We start from the raw sequence: 18,796 nt of genomic DNA on the forward strand, positions 1-18,796 counted from the left end.
CAGCACATATCTCACAGGGTTGTTGGAAGAATCACATGAGATAATCATTGTAAAAATTGCTTAGCATAATTTCTGGGACAGAGTAGGCATTAGATAAATGTTCATTACCTTCCTTTCCGTCTCACAGAAAGACTTGAATGAGAATAATAATACTTGAGACTAGTTTTCCAAATACAGAAACTAGACTTGTAGATCTAAGGACTGTTATAAGTAATTTATTTAGATTTTAGCAAAACATTTGCCAAAATCTTGGAAGCTATTTCTCTGGACAATGGAAGAGATGCAGGCTAGATAATAGGACAATGAAGTATGTGGATTCAGAACTATTTGAATTGGTGGACCCAGAAAGTAACCATTTTGCTTATAATGAGGAAGGCAGTTTCTAGTGAAGAGCCCCAGAGATTTCTCCTGAGTTTTGTGCTAGTTAGCATTTTTATTAATGACTTGGATAAATGGCATGCTGTCAGATTCGCAGACAGCACAAAACTGATAAGGATAGCTAACATGAGAGATGACAAAGGAAGGATCTAAAAAGGTTAACGAGCTAAGATGTTGGGCTAATTTAATAAGATGGGAGATTCTCTTCAGTTCTGGGCACCATAGTTTAGGAGGGAAGAGTGTCCAATGAAGAGTGACCAGGAAGAGTGAAGGGTTTCATGATTATGTGGGACATGGTATGAACGAATTGGATATGTTTAAGTTTTTGGAAGAAAGACTTTACAAGGGACACAATAACTATCTTTAATTATTTGAAAGGTTATCACATAGAAACATGATTAGAGTTGGTCAGTGTAAGCCCCAGAAGACAGAACTTGGAGTCATAGGTAGAAGTTTAAGTGGCAGATTTTGGCTCATAAAAGGAAAAACTTCCTAATGCTTAGAGCGACCCAAAAGGGGGACGGACTGCTCTTGGAGGACTACAGTGGATTCATCCTTACCAAAAGTCTTTAAGAAAATAATGATCTTTTGTAACAAAGAATTGGAAACTAAAGGGATGCTCATAAATTGGGAAGTGGCTGAACAAGTTGTGGTATCTGACTGTAATAGAATTTTACTGTGCTATAAGAAAAGATGATCAGAATGCTTTCAGAAAAATCTGGAAAGACTTACTTACATGAACTGATGCAGTGAAATGAGCAGAACCAGGAGAACATTGTACACTGCAACAGCAATATTGTATAGTGATTAACTGCAAATGAACTTTGAATAACTTAGCTATTCTCATCAATACAAAGATCCAAGACAATTCTGAAGGACCTATGATGAAAAATGCTATCCACCTTCAGAGAAAGAACTGATGGAATCAGAATGCAGATTAAAGCATATTGGGTTGGGTTTTGTTTGTTTGTTTTTTTACTTTTTCTTTTGGTTTTGGTCAGTGCTTTCTTTCACAACATGACTAATATGGAAATATTTTACCCAACTGCACAGGTTTAACTTTTATCAAATTTCTTGTCTTTTCAATGAGGGGGAAGAAAAGGAAGAGTAGGAGAGAATTTGGAACCCAAAACTATAAAAAATGAAAATTAAAAATTGCTTTTACATCTAATGTAAATGGATGGAAAAATATTTTTTAAAAAAGAAGAGAAATAAAATGCTCGCTAACCACTTGTCAAGCTATTTTTAGAGAAGATTCTTAGACTAGATGGCCTCTGAGCCCTTTCTTTTTTTTTATTTTTTTATTTTTTTTTCTCTGAGCCCTTTCTAACTCTTAGAATTGATGATTATGGTGAAGAACTGCCCCCATGTACAAAGATGTTTCAATTGCCTTCTCAACTAATTTCCTATTTGTTTATTATTATTACAGATCCTAGGGGAAGAGGTTTATCTACTCTTTAAAAAAAAAAAGTGAGAAAAGTATAAAAGTAGCTTATAACTTTTTAGCCTAACCCAATTTAGAGATAACTAGAAGATAGATTTCTGCCCCCAATCTTCTAAAAAGTTTACTTAGAAACCAAAATACATAGAATAATTTTTTTCCAGAATAATTTTTATTTTTTTTTGGTGAAGCAATTGGGGTTAAGTGACTTGCCCAGGGTCACACAGCTAGTAAGTGTTAAGTGTCTGAGGCTGGATTTGAACTTAGGTACTCCTGAATCCAGCGCCAGTGCTCTATCCACTACGCCATCTAGCTGCCCCCAGAATAATTTTTAAAGTGGAAAGAACAAACATTCAGAGAATACTGTTCTAAAAAGAGAAGGAATATAACAGTGATCCTTCATCCAGGGTAAAAACTTTCACTGTTACCAGCAATTATATCTTAACTTTCTATGCTGCTACAATTCCACAGAAGATGATACATTTTGACATGAGATAAAACTTCAAATGAGTAAACTATAGCAGGGAAGTTACACTAGCAAGGAAGGAAAGGCAAAGGGGGAGAAAGAATGTAGCTATGTGGAGAATGGAAGGATTATGGAAAAAAGCAAAGAGAAGGGAGGAGGAGTGGGAGAGAGGCCAAAATATTTTTTAAAAAGCAGGAAAAAATTACAAATATATATATATATATGAAGAACCTATTTTTAAGAATCCACAGGTTTGAAAGTTCCCAGGCACAAGAACCATATTTAGCAAGTCATATGCAATGTTGCATTCATCAATTTGACCTTGAAAAGGTTTTTCCATGTAAGAAAACCAGGGAAGAGATTAACTACTGGTCTGAAATGGGAGAAATCAATTCAAAACATACTTCCATGTGATATGCTCTAGGGTCTGGTCTGATGTAATCAAGTCTTATGTAACCACTAACATCTGGATTTACTTACTTTGCATTCCAAAACTTTTCAAAAGCTCAAACTTCAGAATTCAAGAATTAAATAATGTTCTAGAAATTTTGAAGGCAGCAAAGAAACCTGAGTTTAACTGTCTTCTTCAGTGGGTAACTGAAGTCTAGTTTGCAGACTTTGAACTTGAACTACTTCTTGGGCAGTGTGGGCATCTCCCCATTACATTCTATTCCCTTAAGTCTTTTGCTGCTTTATCATTTCAAAGACATGCACTCTCCTGTATGTACATACCTGACACTCTGCAGAGTCTGCAATCGCTTTCGATTTCTTTCAAGTTCTAATTTTCTTTTTTCAATTTTGGCTTCTAAATTTGCTTCATCCGAGGCCACGTTGTTGAGCAAGTCTTTAGTTTTCTGAACTTGTGCCTGAGAATGACAAGTCAGTGTGTCAACATCAACTGTCATTCAAATGATTTGTAAAAAGCATTTCTAAGCTATCAAAATCACAGATTCAGAAAGTTAAAAGAACCCTCATGAGGTCACTTTGTTAACTACCTTACCTACTGTCAGGCCATTTCAGAGGCTTGTGGATCTAGAAGTAGAAGAGATTCTCAAAGGCCATCTAATCTAACCCCCTCATTTTACAAATGAGGGTACTGAGGCCAAGAGAGGTAAAGAAATTTGCCACAGTCACAAAGGTAGTAAGTAGCAGAGCCAAGATCTGACTCCCCCAGTTTCTCTGACTCCAAATTCAGAACTCATCTAAGTTCAGAAATATGATTATGAATTCTTTATCAGGAGAGTGCCTTCCATAAGTTTTGGGTGGGTTTTTCTGTTTGTTCATTTTTTGGTTTTTGGTGAGGCAGTTGGGGTTAAGTGACTTGCCCAAGGTCACACAGCTAGTTAAGTGTTAAGTGTCTGAGTCTGGATTTGAACTCAGGTCCTTCTGACTCCAGGGTTTTTGTTTTGGGGTTTTGGGGGGTTTTTTGAGCTCAAAAGAACCTTAAGTATCATCTTCTCTCAATTTAGAGATGATGAAACTGAGGTCCAGTGCTAAGAGTCAAGTCTTCTGACTGTAACTGTTGATCCCTTCAAGTAATCATGATGCCTCTCCAAGTCAGTAGAACAGATCATAGCACCATTTTCAGATAAGCAAACTGAGGTTCAAGTAAACAAATATCAATAATCATATAGCCAATCGATTAGGTTTCCTAAGAAACCTGAAGATACCAGAAGGAGGAGCTTCTCAATGATAAAGAAGCCTATGCCATTCATTTGGTATTTAACACATACTGCCTTGTATTATCTTTGATAATACATCATCCTTGGTTTCATAAACAAAGGGAAATTAAAATTTGCCTAATGGTTTTCAAAACTATAAACGTTAGTGTTAACTTTTTTTTTTTTAGTGAGGCAATTGGGGTTAAGTGACTTGCCCAGGGTCACACAGCTAGTAAGTGTTAAATGTCTGAGGCCGGATTTGAACTCAGGTACTCCTGACTCCAGGGCCAGTGCTCTATCCACTGTGCCATCTAGCTGCCCCAGTGTTAACTCTTAAGAGGATCATAGATCTGTGATCTATGAAGACAGGACCTCAGAAGCTATCTAGTCCAAGTCACTCATTTTACAGATGCAGAAACTGAGGCCCAGAACTTATGAATGAATGATAAAGCATTTATTAAATGCCAGACACTAGGAATGCAAATACAAGCAAGACAATTTTTGCCCTCAAAAAGCTTATTACATTCTGATATAGGAAGATAACACATAAAGGGAGCAAGAAGGGGAAAGGGATAGAAGTAATGGAAATGGCCAGGAAATGACATGGAATCCTGATTTCAGACAAGGTAAGAAAAGAGCTCATCTGGCAGTGCCCATTGTCCTAGGGGCACAGGAGGATAAGAGGGATGAGGATGATGGCTGGCATTCAGGTGGTATGGTTTGGGAATAGCTAGACTAAGTTGTCAAGAGAAGTTTGTGAATTTTCTTAATTCCAGCTTTTAGAAGGAAAGGTTGGTTCCCTTCTCCTTCTATAGTATGAACAGTGGAATTCTCTCAATCCTTTAAAAGGTGAGGACAACAGGTGGCTTCAGCACAAGTTTTCTGCCCCAAGATGTGTGTGAGGCCAATGGCTTGCCTTGATGTCTCCTCTCCCACATCTCAGCCCTTTGGCTTTTTCCTTTCAGTTCTTGCTTTCAGTTTCTCTCCCACCCTGCTGCCCCTCTGGCACACTCTTTGGCTCACGTGGGCAAGGCTGTGGAGACTGACTCTCCCACTGCTGCTTTTGCTCAGCTTTAATGTCCCACGCCTTTCTCTTAGTCTTAATTATTGCTCATTGTAAATAAGCAATAACTAAACTTCTTCATGCAAAGTTGTAGGAAGAGGTGTTATTAGGAGATCATAATGGACTTTTGGGGTGAGGTGAAGGGGCAGGAATGACAAGCCAACATTAGGGAGTTAACTTCAGCCCTAAAGATGTGCTAAAATAATACATAGCTAAAGTTCTATGCAAACAACTGGATTAGGAGTGAATATATTCATGTCCTAAATCAAGGCATATACATTAGTACTTGAAAAGATCTGTGATTTCATCAGTGTAGGGGTTCCCTCACTCCCCAAATCACAAATATCTAACTTACTGAGCATCTGAAAATACAAAGAAAGCTCCACTGGGAAAAAAGTAGGAGTGGTGGTGGGAGAAGTTAGGAAATATCTGTTGTCAATAGTGCCTCACCTTTGTTACCGGCATTGGTGTTGTTCCTAACTTGTTTCTAATGGTTTCATTATTACTTAACAACAATAAGTATCACTAGTATAACTATTATACCTAGAGTTTTTTATGACACTGGACATATTCTTATTTCGCTTTGTTTATGAGGGTAGAGGCCATGTCTTATCTATCTGTGTATCCTTCCCAGTATTTTCTACAGTGTTTTGTGCATAAAATTACTTATTAAATGTACTAAATGTAAATTTACATAAATATAAATTGTTTATTTCCCTACATATCTCTTTTTTTTTTTTTTAGTGAGGCAATTGGGGTTAAGTGATTTGCCCAGGGTCACGCAGCTAGTAAGTGTTAAGTGTCTGAGGCCGAATTTGAACTCAGGTCCTCCTGAATCCAGGGCCGGTGCTCTATCCACTGTGCCACCTAGCTACATATCTCTTAAAGAGGAGCATGGGCAAATAAATTCTCTCTCCAATATCTGTACTATTACTGACAAACTATACAGGATTGTGTGGTACAATGTTAATAATTAAAAAGGGTAATCTTGAGATTCTGGAGTGTCCTAAGCTTCTTATCATTACTATGTACTATCAATGCTGTTGTATAGATAGAGGTACATGGATATGTATAAGCAAGATGACAATTGCTGTGGGTATTTGGGTATGATAAATGGTAATGAATGGTAAAACAACCTTACCAAAATATCTTTGACTGCAACCCTCATCACTTTTTCAGTCTCATTTATCTCTAGTGGTCTAGCGATTGCTTCTGTTCTCAGTTCCTATGAGCAAAAAACCAATTAATTCATTTATGTATGGGTCCAGAAGAGACACTTATCAAAACCAATACTCCTAGAACTGAATATGATCAGTATGTTTATTTAAATGATACATAAGCATACTAAAGTATCTTACAAAATGTGTACATTGGTTCTCTACTTACAATATCTTACACATTATTTACAGATATTATCAGATGAATGAATATTCTATTTATAAAAATTTGACAGGATGGATGCTCTCAGAAAAACCTGGAAAGGCTTACATGAACTGATGCAAAGTGAAATGAGCAGAACCAGAACACCATAGACAATAACAGGAATATTACACTATTATTGTGAATGACTTAGCTATTCTCAGCAATACAATGATCCAAGACAATTCTGAAAGAATTATGATGAAAAATGCTATCTACCTCTTTTTTTTTTAAGTGAGGCAATTGGGGTTAAGTGACTTGCCCAGGGTCACACAGCTAGTAAGTGTTAAGTGTCTGAGGCCGTATTTGAACTCAAGTACTCCTGACTCCAGGGCCGGTGCGCTATCCACTGCGCCACCTAGCTGCCCCATTTTTTTTTTTTTTTTTTGCTATCTACCTCCAAAGAAAGAACTGATGGGGGATCGGGGGATCAAAGCAGGAACTTTTTATTTTTCTTGATTTTTTTGTCTGTGTTTTTATTTCACAACATGGCTAATATAGAAAAGTATTTTATATGACTACACATGTACAATCAATATTAAATTGCTTGCAAGGACTTCTGGGGTGCAGCCAAGATGGCAGAGGAAAGGCAGTGAGCTCCTGAACTCATGACATGATCGCTCCAAAAAACATTCAAATAAGGTCATAGGAAAATGCCCGGAGCAGCAAAACTCACAGAAGAATGTGCTGAAATCATCTTCTAACCAAGAATGGCTTAGAAGGTCAGAAGGAGGGAGCTGCTGTGCTGATACAGGAGTCAGGCCCAACCCCACAGTCACCCTGACACAGATCCAGTCTCAGGAAGTCCTCACCAGAGAAGGAGACCCCCAGAGTCTCTGAATCAGCTGAAGCACCAGTGTTGTCTGGAACTAAGCTCACAGTCTGGTGAGTGGGCTGAGCCCTGGCAGGGGAGAGACTACAGGGGTCTATGCTGGTGCTAAGGCAGAACCTGGATTTTACACCCCTACTGAGAACCAGGCGGTAGGCTCCAGTAGAAGTGGCCCAGGTGGGGGAGGGGCACAGGCTCGTCGGAGCTAACAACCACAACACACAAAGCTGGTTGATTGGCAAGTTGGTCTGGGGTCATCTAGGACCAGGAAACAGGCCAGGCAAAGGAAGAACCTGATTCTCCTTAAATCATACCACCTGGGACTTCTTAAGCTTGGGATACTGCAGCCTGGAAACAGTGCCCCACTTTAAGGAGCTAAAAGTCTAGTAAAAGAAAGGCAAGATGAGCCGACAGAGAAAGGTGAGGACCATAGAAAGTTTCTTCAGTAACAAGGAAGACCAAGGGGCACCCTCAGAGGAAGATCATCAGGGTCCCTATATCTGAAGCTTCCAAGAAAAATATGAATTGGTCTCAGGCACAGAGGTGCTCAAAAAGGACTTTGAAGATAAAATTAGAGAGGTAGAGGAAAAAATGGAAAGAGAAATGAGGGTGATGCAGGAAAGACATGAGAAAAAAGTCAACAACTTGAAAAGTCAAATGGAAAAGGAGGTACAAAAGCTCTCTGATGAAAATAATTGCCTAAGAATTAGGATTGAACAAATGGAAGCCAGTGACTTTATAAGAAACCAAGACACAATAAAGCAAATCCAAATGAATAAAAAAATAGAGGGCAATGTGAAATATCTTCTGGGAAAAACTGCCGACCTGGAAAATAGGTCCAAGAGAGATAATGTGAAAATTATTGGTGTACCTGAAAACCATGATCAAGGAAAGGGCTTAGACACCATCTTCCAAGATATTCTCAGGGAAAATTACCCTGAAATTCTAGAAGAAGAAGCTAAAATAGAAATTGAAAGAATCCACCGATCACCTCCAGAAAGAGATCCCAAAAAGAAAACTCCTAGGAATATTATAGCCAAATTCCAGAGCTCTCAGGTCAAGGAGAAAATATTGCAAGCTGCCAAAAAGAAAGAATTCAAGTACTGTGGAGCCCCAGTCAGGATAGCACAAGATCTAGCAGCTTCTACATTAAAGGACCGGAGGGCATGGAATAGGATATTCCAAAGGGCAAAGGAAATGGGATTACAACCAAGAATCACCTACCAAGCAAAACTCAGCATTATCTTTCAGCAGAAAAAATGGGACTTTAATGAAAAAGAAGACTTTCAGATATTTGTGATGAAAAGACCTGAACTGAATGGCAAATTTGACTTTTAAATACAAGACCCTAGAGAACTGTAAAAAAAAAAAAATTGGAGCTGGGGGACATACCTGGGGTTGTACAGTGGGCGACTGTCTTGTGTCTGAGGCCAGGTTTTGGCTGGGATCCCCCTGGGTCCAGGGGTGATGATTTGTCCACAGTGTCACCTAGCTAGGTGATGACATCTTTAGGGTTAAATTGAGGGGTGAAGGGAATGCACTGGGGGAGGGGGAAGGGCAGAGGTGAAATCCTACATGAAAGAAACAGGAAAAGGCTTATGGAGTGGTGGAAGAGATGGGAGAGGAGCAGAGCAGTAAATGAATTTTACACTCATCAGAAAAGGCTCAAAGATCTTAAACTCATCAGAGCTGCCTCAAGGAGGGACTAATAGATACACCCAACTGGGTGGAGTAATCTATTTAATATGGGCAGTAAATGAGCCTAACACTCATTAAAATTGGCTCAAAGACCTCAATCTCATTAGAATTAGCTCAAGGAGGGGCAGCTAGGTGGTGCAGTGGATAGAGCACCGGCCCTGGAATCAGGAGTACCTGAGTTCAAATCGGGCCTCAGACACTTAACACTTACTAGCTGTGTGACCCTGGGCAAGTCACTTAACCCCAATTGCCTCACTAAAAAAAAAAAAAAAGAATTGGCTCAAGGAGGGACTAATGTACACACTCAATTGGGTAGTGTAATTTCTATAACCCTGCAGGAAAATAGAAGGGGAAGGGGATAAAGAGAGAGGGGCAAAAGAAGGAAGGGCAGAGTGGGGGAGGGGACAGACAGAAGCAAATCCCTTTTGAAGAGTGATAGGATGAAAGAAGATGGATAATAGAATAAATATCATGGGGAAGGGAATAGGATGGAAGGGAAACAGTTAACAATAGTAATCATGAAAAAGAGAAAAGGGGGAAAAATTGTACAAAACATATTTATAGCAGCTCTTGGTGGAGGCTAAGAATTGAGAATCAAGGGAATGTCCATCAATTGAGGAATGATGGAAAAAGCTGTGTTATATGATTGTAGTGGAATGGACTGGTGCTACAGGAAATGACAAACAGGATGATCCCCGAAAAACCTTGAAAGACTAATGAACATCAAAGTATGGTGAAGTGAGCAGAGCTGAGAGGACATTGTGCATAGTGACAGCAGTATTGTTCAATGAGTAATTGTGAATGACTTAGCTACTCTCAGCAGTACAATGATCCAGGAAAATCCCAAGAAACTAATGAGGAAGCATACTATGCACTGCTATAGAAAGAACTGATAAAAAGAACACTTGTGGATTGTACATATATAACCTGATTGCGATCTTGTGGAGGGGGGAGGAAAGGGAGGGAGGGAGAAAAATTTGAAACTCTAAATCTTATGAAAATGAATGTTGAAAACTACCCAATTAAAAAAAAAAGTTAAAAAAATATTAAATTGCTTGCTTTCTCAAGGAAGGGGGAAGAAAACGGGGAAAGAATTTGGAACTCAAAATTTTTTTAAATGTTAGAAATTGTTTTTACTTGTAATTGGAAAATACAAATAAAAATTTAAGACTTAAAAAAGAAAAAGATGGGCTAACATAACATTGTGAAAACAAGATAACTGACAAGATACAAGTGCTCTACTTGTATCCTTATGATACCAAAAAAAAATAAAAATGGTCCTCCCTAACATTAGGTGGAGTCTCACTGGCAAATCTATAAGAGGACAAAGACAAGAATTCAAAAGGATGGGTAGGCATGGATGGTTTGCAATCGGCATCACTGAAGGGCACATACATATCATACAAATTCATTTGGTTATCCAAGCATTGCAAGGTAATGGGAATACAAAGACAAAAACAAAAACAAAACAAAACAAACAAAAAAACAGCCTCCACTTGCAAGGAGCTTAAATTTACTGGACGAAATATAGCATCTACGTAATTAAGGCCTTTTGAGGAGGGAGAGCACGTGGTTTTTAGAGGAGGAAGCATCTGAGCTGTGCCTTAAAGACCAAGATTCTGAGAAGTAGAGATGAAGAGAGAAGGCATTCCAGGCACTGGGGATACCCGTGTGAATGCACAAAGGAAGCAAGAGATGGAGGGTAAAATTTGAAGAAGAGCTAGTAATCCATTTTGGCTCAAATGTAGAATTTGTGAAGGGGAATAGTGTGAAATGAGGCAAGAAAAGTTAGCAGAAAATCTTAGTAAAATCTGCCAAAATTTGTCCAGCCTATAATGATGATCCAGGTGAAGAGAAATACAGAGTTAAATTAGAACAATGGATGTGAAAAGGAGAGGACAAACTGTAGAAAGACTGCAGATTGAATCAAGACGACTTGCCAACTAATTAGATTTTAGGGGCAAAAGAGAAGGAAGAGTCAATGATGACTTCAGAGTTTCAGGAGATAAAGGAAAATTTAAAGGTAACTAAATTGGAGAATGAGAACGTCATCACCAGAAAATGAGAAATCGGGAGGAGGGAAGGGCTTCTAAAGGAAGATTATCAGATCCATTTTAAATAAGTTAATTGAAGTGCTACTGGGACATTGAGAAATGCTAATAAGGTATTGAAAATTAATCCTCCAAAACAAGGAGGATGACATCAGCTCCAGAGATACAGATTTTCAAGTCCAAAACCTGCCTTAGCTCCTTTCCTGATGTCAATAGTGTTACCCAACTGATCACCCAGGGAAAGAGATACCTTTCACAAATATAAATAGGGGAAATACTCTTAGCCAAACAACGAATAGAGAAGATCCCCAAAGAGACAAATAAATAATTTTGTTTACATAATATTGAAAAAGATTTTGCATAAACAAAATCAATGCTGTTAAATTTTTTTGTTTGTTTTGTTTTTTTTTAGTGAGGCAATTGGGGTTAAGTGACTTGCCCAGGGTCACACAGCTAGTAAGTGTTAAGTGTCTGAGGCCGGATTTGAACTCAGGTACTCCTGACTCCAGGGCCGGTGCTTTATCCACTGCACCACCTAGATGCCCCAATGCTGTTAAAATTTAAAGGGAAACAATTACTTGGGGAAAATTTTTGCATCGAATTTCTCTAATAAAGATCTGATATCCAAATTATATAAGGAATTGAAACAAGCATAAGAACAAAAGCTATATAGATAAAAGGTCAAAGGATATGATAAAACCATTCTCAAAAGAAAAAAAAACAAGTTATCCACAACCATATGGAAAAAAAGTAACTAAAAATAAGAGAAATGTAAATTAAAGCAACTCTGACATTTCACTTCATACTCATCAGATTGGCAAAGATGACAAAAAAGGAAAATAACAAGCATTGGAGGGCCTATGATAGAATAGGAATATTTGCTGGTGAAGCCATGAATTAGTCCAACTAGTCTGGAAAGTTATTTAGAACAATGTCCTCAAAGTCACCAAATTCTGCATACTCTCTTGACCCAGAAATACCACTACAAGGCTTATGTCCCAAGACATCAAAGAAAGAAGAAACATCATATAAACACAAAAATATTTATAACAGCACTTTTTGTTGTAGCAAAGAGCTGGAAACAAAGATGGTGCCCATTACCTGGGGAATGGCTGAACAAATAATGGTATATGAATGTAATAGAATGGTATGGGGTTGTAAGTATGACAAGAGAAATTCAGAGAAACGTGAATGATAATCACAACTCTAAAAGACTAATGATAAATCACGCTTTCCATCTGTAGTTAAGAACTTGAGGTGCAGAATGACACATACATTTTCAGACATGGACAATGTGTAGATTTACTTTGCTTAACCATGGTCCTTTGTTACCAAGGAGGGCTTTTACTGGAGAGGGAAAAGGGGAGCACTGCCAAGAGGAATGGAGGAAGTAGTGATACTAATACCAAAAAAAGAAGGAAACAAAGAAAAGAATATGAATGAAACCCTAAAAATACACAAAAGAGAGCAGAAGGAATTTCAAAAGCAGGGCAATATTAGAACAACCAAGTTAAATTTAAAATAATCTTTAAAAAACCCAGCTGCATGTAAAAGAGATGCACGGTCTTGTATATAATCCTTTTTTCTGTTCTTTAGGGAAAAATTCATGTTTGTTGATGTTTGTCAACTTCATAATAAGATAAAAGAAAAAGATTAAGCCAAACAGATTTGTAGCTGTCCATGCAAAGGGGGGAAAATCTGAAAGAATGAATAGAAGGTTTTTTTCAGTGGAAAAAAGTTTGCTGAATTTAACTAAACATAAGAAACAGCACAGTAATCATTTCTGAGTCTTTTTACAACTGATAGTACTACTCATATTAATTGATCTAGAATATTTTGATATCATAATTTTTACTTTACATTTTGTTTTCCTTTATGAATTTAATATCTTATCTATTACAGAAAGTAACTAAGCAAGAAAATTATTTTCTTTGAACACTGCTTACCCGCAACTCTACTTCTTTGCCAAGTAAATCATAGAGAGATGCTCCTTTTGATGTAATTTCAGAAGCAAGCTGCCTAGCTGCTTTCAGATCCGCAATCTTGATTTAAAAAAAAAACAAAACAGAAACATCAGTGACATCCTACAGTAAATGGGTGATTCGAAAATTAAAACTACATATAATTAGAATGTTAACAGTAACTGACTGTCTGTCAGTAAAATCTTTAGTTTCCCACAGCTGCCCATACCCTGTCATCAGGATCAAGGCCGTTAGGAGTCAGTAGCAGGAAGAAAACCAGGAACTTCCTGTATCTCTTTCTGTACCAACCTGAGGGGCACAGCACTAGGAGCTAGCTAACATACTCAGAAGTAAGAGGAATGCTGAAAGGCCTTCCAATATCCCTACCTGCCCAGTCTTCTGAGTAAAAACAACCTGTGACGGGAATATGAGGCAAGCAATTTAAGGAGATACTCCTTACTCTGAAATTGCATCACTTCTTCAGTCCCTCCCTTCCCCCAGTTTCTTCTGGAGAAAATGCTTTCGAAACTACTGAAAGGCTAATTACAAAGGTCTATCCTTTTCTGTTCTCTGCATGTCCATTTCCAAATTTCCATTCTACTTAACATAGGCAACAGCTAGAAGTTGGGGGAAGAGGAGAAGGAAATCTAGGCTAGGTTTGGAGAATTCTTATATAGGTGTTAGAGTAGCAGTTTCTTTCAAGGATCTGCATGGACCATTTCTATGCTGGATAAAAAGGCAATTAGTAGGACAAGAGAAGACTAGTAAGAGAACAGAGTCTAAGAGAGGAGAAATAAAAGGGTGTCACTGCATTTTGCTCCAGGGAAACATTTCCTGAGGAATGCAACTAAGAGTACTAGCTCACATTTAGATAGAATTTTAGCTAACAGAGCACTTTCCTCAGAGAAACACTAAAGCAAATAGATCATTTATTCTTATTTACATTTTCCACCTAAGGTAACTGAGGCTCACAGTAGTTAAAAGACCTGTCCACAATAACTAAGTCATAGTGGCAGATGTGAAACTTGTGCCCAGGTCTCCTTTCTCTACTGTAAATGCCCTATCCACTAATGCCCAAGTGTCCACAGCCAGAAGTTGGTTCCAAAGAAATGGATTTCCAAGGTTGAGATATGGTTTTATCTCCACCCTCTTCCCTAACTGTTTGCTCCTCATTCCTCTGCCTTTACAACTCAGGCTCTAAGATGTGTTTTTTTGTTTTGTTTTTGCAGGGCAGTGAGAGTTAAGTGACTTGCCCAGGGTCACACAGCTAGTAAGTGTCAAGTGTCTGAGGTCGGATTTGAACTCAGGTCCTCCTGAATCCAGGGCCAGTGCTTTATCCATTGTGCCACCTAGCTGCCCCCACAACTCAGGCTCTGTAAGATGGTTAAAGCAATCATTATTTATGCTTATTTTACAAATATGAAAACCGAGGCTCAGAACACATGATTTTTCCATGATGATAATAATGATGGCTGACATTTATGTAATACTTTAAGTTTATAAAATGTTTTCCCAGGTTTTCTGACTCCAAATCCAATGCTTCTCCCAGTGAACACTGTAGATGCTTTTAGTAATTGTTTCTTTAATAAATGAATGAATGGCCCATAGCACCCCAGAAGTTCTCTGGGGCACATCAAAGAACCTTCTCCTTGAGAAACTAAACCAAAGGACAGATAAACCTAAAGAGATAAGTGGAACCAGTTCAGACTGAGCTTGCTTCAGACCTCCACCCTTCATTCTAGTCTCCCTTAACCCTGGGGAGATAAATTTGTGGCTGCTTCCTTTGTGTCCAGAGAAGAGAGATGGCTGGAGGCATCCACAGCCACCCCTCACCCAATTCCCCCAGCCACCACCAGTGGGGGATGGTCCTCCCTAAGGGAACTTTCCACAGTCAGAAGGTCACCCCCATCAGTCCTCTATAAAAGTACCTGCCTGTCTCCTGCTAGAGGAGATTGGTATCTCAGAGCCACTCTTTCTGTGCCATACCTTTCTCCCCATGAGAAGTCCAAGGACTTCTTTCATGGTTTCCCTTCCCTTCCCTTTCCCTTTCTCAGCCCCAAAATAAACTATTTATGTTATTCTAACTGCTTTTGTGTGCAAGAGGGTGTAATTCTTTAAAGAGGAATTCCTAAGGATCCCAAACCCCTACCCCTATCCCCTATCCCAAACCCCCCATGTTTCCCCATGACAATTGCTTGATGAATGAAACAAATAATCTTATTATACAAGTACAAGAATATGTTATCTTACCTTTGAGCCAAGATCAAATTTGAATTTGCTGATATCTTCCTCTCCTATTTCAGAGCCTTCCATTCCTTTGGTTTTCATGGCATTATAAAGGACTGATGTAATTTTCAATAGTTCCTTTACTGCATATCCATCTGCTTGATACAGTTTCTTAGTGTTAAGTTTTATATGAGCTTTGGTGGCCTATTTTTAGAAGAAAAAAAAATCAGGTCTCTTCTATACAATGTCCATAAAAATCCTATGTAGACACTTGAAAAATAAATAGGTGAAAAGGAAAACTTCTGAGAGCAGATTAACTCTATACTAACTATGATACTATATTAACAATCATACAAGGCAAAACAAAATAGACTAGGACGAGAAAATGCTATAGAAAATCTAAATAACCCTGACGTTTCACTACATCTCCAGCAAATAGGCAATGTCAAAGGATGGGTGGGAATGGTCAGTGCTGGAGGGATTGTGGAAAAATAAGCATAGTAATGTATGGTTGATGGAGCTGTGAATTGGTACAACCATTCTGAAAAGTAATTTGGAATTATGCAAATAAAGTAATTAAAAGGTCCAGACTCTTTGATCTAGATATTCTACTGTTAGGCATATACTACAAAGAGGTCAATGGCAACAAAAGGATCTATATACACTATAATATTAATAGCAGCTTTGTTGTGGTATCAAAGAATTATAAATAAAATAGAAGTCTATAGAGTGGGGTGTGGCAAGGTGGGGCTTGAGTCAGCTCAAACTGGCTCAGGAGAGTCAAGTGTTAAGTTTTTAGGGTAAGCATTTAAACTCTGGAAATTGGAAAACTCTACAAATCAGGGCTTGATTTATTTTCTGCGGTTTATCTAGACTTAAAGAAAGTGATGGAGAAAATGTTAATAAAAAATACAGATTAAACTTTAAAATGTTTCTGGCATATATATATATATATATATATATATTTTTTTTTTTTTTCAGCAAGGCAGTTGTTGAACATTTAACAGAACATTACTAGGCATGACCAAACAAACTGTTTTACATAAATATAGTGAAATATTGGGTTATAAGAAACAATGAGCATGATGAATACAAAGAATCATGGAAATACTTACATGGCTTACAAAGCCAGGAAAACAATAAACATAATTAGTGTAACAATGTAAATGGGAAGAACAGAGACAAAACAATCAAAACTGAATAAAGCAAAATTATGTAGCAAAAACTTGTCCCTAAAGAAGAGATATGAGAAAGTAGTCCCCAGAAGTCCCTCTGCACTATCCTCCTTTGATCATTTGGGGTCTACAGGTACAGAACACTATAGATGTGAGACTTTTAAATGTGTTGATTGGTTTTGCTGAATTTCTCTTCTTTCTCTCTTTAATTCTTAGTTATAAGTGACATGACTCTGGGAGGGGGTTAAAAAGAAGAAATACAAGGGGAGATAGATCTAGGTGATATAAAAATGAAAGACATTAATTTTTTAAAAAATATTTTAAACAAACCACTGGAGAAAAGAATCTGAAATCAGCTTTAGTTAAGAGTCTTCCATTTCTAATTTCCTTGATTCTCACTACAAAATCTATGAACTAACCATGAATTGTGCAATTGCCTTAATGAAGAAAACTCGATCTTGCTCTGTTTCAACATCAGAAGGAATGTCAGTCTGAGGCTCATATCTATTGGCAGGAAAAAGATACAAATCAAACAGGTAGAAGGTATACTGAGTAGAACATGCAAAGTTGACACATTTGGAAAGCAAAAAATGGACAATGCACATATCTCCCCATTTCTGGCTGAATAAGCAAGAATAAACAACATATTCAATGCCAGGGCTTCAACCTAACAATAAAATATAATTGGTTAAGCCTTTTGTGAACAGACCAAGAAATAAATGAAATTCAGAAATGAAAGTTTTGGCTCAGTGTGCAAAGCAAAACTGATACCTTTTTCATACCTCAAATTTAGATTTAAATCTTCCAAATGTCAATTAGCAGTCACTTCTTGATCCAGAGATAAACCAAATTAACTATGAATGATAATATATTTACAAAGACAGTGACAGATTCCATTGGAGTTAACTTTCTCAGTTTTCTTGATGTTTCTTAACAGATATTTCACACAAGGAAAAAGCCAAATTATTACTATAACAGTACCTGTAATAATAACAGCTTCAAGATAGATTTCTGCCAAGTATATTCTTTGTGTGACTCGGTGTCCAGACTGAGATAACCTACAGCTAACTAAGAAATATCTTCTTTTAGGCCAATGTATTCTCCTCTCTTATACTTTTCATAAATTCTGTTCATTTTTAGCTAATGATCCCACTAAACTCTGTTTTCACTAAGCTATTCTATATGCCCTACAATAGTATCTGTGAAAGCAAACATTTCCACAAAGTTAGTCAATAAAATCTAACAATCAAGTTCAACCATTAACATAGTACTAACCTCTTTACAAGCCAGAGAAGCACTTCAGATACAAGCCCAAAATTTGGTGTGCGAAAATTCTCCATGGAGATGTGTCGGGGGTATCCCAGGGCCCTCATCATTTCTGTAAAATCTATTCAGAACAAAATATGATCTAATCAGCTCTATATTTCTAGGAGTTTATCTAGTGTATGGATTATCTAGGATCCTAACATTCCATTCTTTGAACCTTTTGGTTTTTTCAGTGCTGTGGTTGATGAGACTCCCAGTGGGAATGAAAGAGTAGATAAAACTCCGAACAATTGCTCTGGCTACTGTTTAAAATCTTATAAAGTTTAGTGGTAAAAGAGATTGCCAATTAATTAAAATGGAGCTTGGGAGATTAACTATGAATTTCATTTACTACTATAATCACTGTGCCCTATTACCATTAATAATGATAATTATAATGATATTAATAATGATCATTATTAATGGTAAAGGACAGAAAGGCTGCCCTTTCTTTTTAACTCAACTTTGGTTAAGAGAGGAGATTAGTTGAACACCCAGGACAATATTTAGATTTATTATTAATCTGATTAAGAAAGAAGGTCTTTGGGGGCAGCTAGACGGCACAGTGGATAAAGCACCGGCCCTGGATTCAGGAGGACCTGAGTTCAAATCCGGCCTCAGAAACTTGACACCTACTGGCTGTGTAACCTTGGGCAAGTCACTTAATCCTCACTGCCCTGCAAAAAAAAAAAGAAAAAGAAAAAGAAAGAAGGTCTTTCAGATCCTATCTTCACATACTTTTTAGAATTTGGTGTAACAAAAAGCTAACTGAAGGAGGAATAGAGAAAGTCTTCTCCATAAACATAAAACAGAGGAAGGATATGAGATGATGACCAAGAATTATAAACTTTGTTCCTATGCTATTACAAATGTCTACTAATTCAACTATTATTTTGCTTACTATTTTCATGTCAGTATTCTTACATTAAATCCATAATAAATGATATCATATAATACTGAACAGTTGCACTTTACCATCTCACTTCATAATAACAGGTGATATAGATAGATAGTGCTTTATGTTCACAAATTACTTTACATAAAATCCTTTCAGGTAAAGAGAAAATTTAATATGATTTGTCTATAGTCACATAGCTAGCAGGTCTCATAAGTGAGATTTCAA

The 18,796-nt window shown here is 37.5% G+C and overlaps 1 protein-coding gene across 4 annotated transcripts in view; it reads right to left on the bottom strand.

Annotated features, from left to right (window-relative positions):
• CLUAP1 (clusterin associated protein 1) overlaps window positions 1-18,796 on the bottom strand; it is a 55,843-nt gene that overhangs the window by 31,839 nt on the left and 5,208 nt on the right. For all 4 annotated transcript variants that reach the window (XM_043975323.1, XM_043975322.1, XM_043975321.1 and 1 more), the window contains exons 2-7: window positions 17,644-17,755; window positions 16,788-16,872; window positions 15,218-15,397; window positions 12,953-13,048; window positions 6,151-6,234; window positions 3,018-3,151 (exon numbers count right to left, since the gene is read on the bottom strand). In XM_043975323.1, coding sequence (XP_043831258.1) covers window positions 3,018-3,151; window positions 6,151-6,234; window positions 12,953-13,048; window positions 15,218-15,397; window positions 16,788-16,872; window positions 17,644-17,755 — 691 coding nt within the window. The remainder of the gene's footprint in view (window positions 1-3,017; window positions 3,152-6,150; window positions 6,235-12,952; window positions 13,049-15,217; window positions 15,398-16,787; window positions 16,873-17,643; window positions 17,756-18,796) is intronic.

The sequence above is a fragment of the Dromiciops gliroides genome, chromosome 1 (genome assembly GCF_019393635.1).
Source record: "Dromiciops gliroides isolate mDroGli1 chromosome 1, mDroGli1.pri, whole genome shotgun sequence".
Lineage (NCBI taxonomy): Eukaryota > Metazoa > Chordata > Mammalia > Microbiotheria > Microbiotheriidae > Dromiciops > Dromiciops gliroides.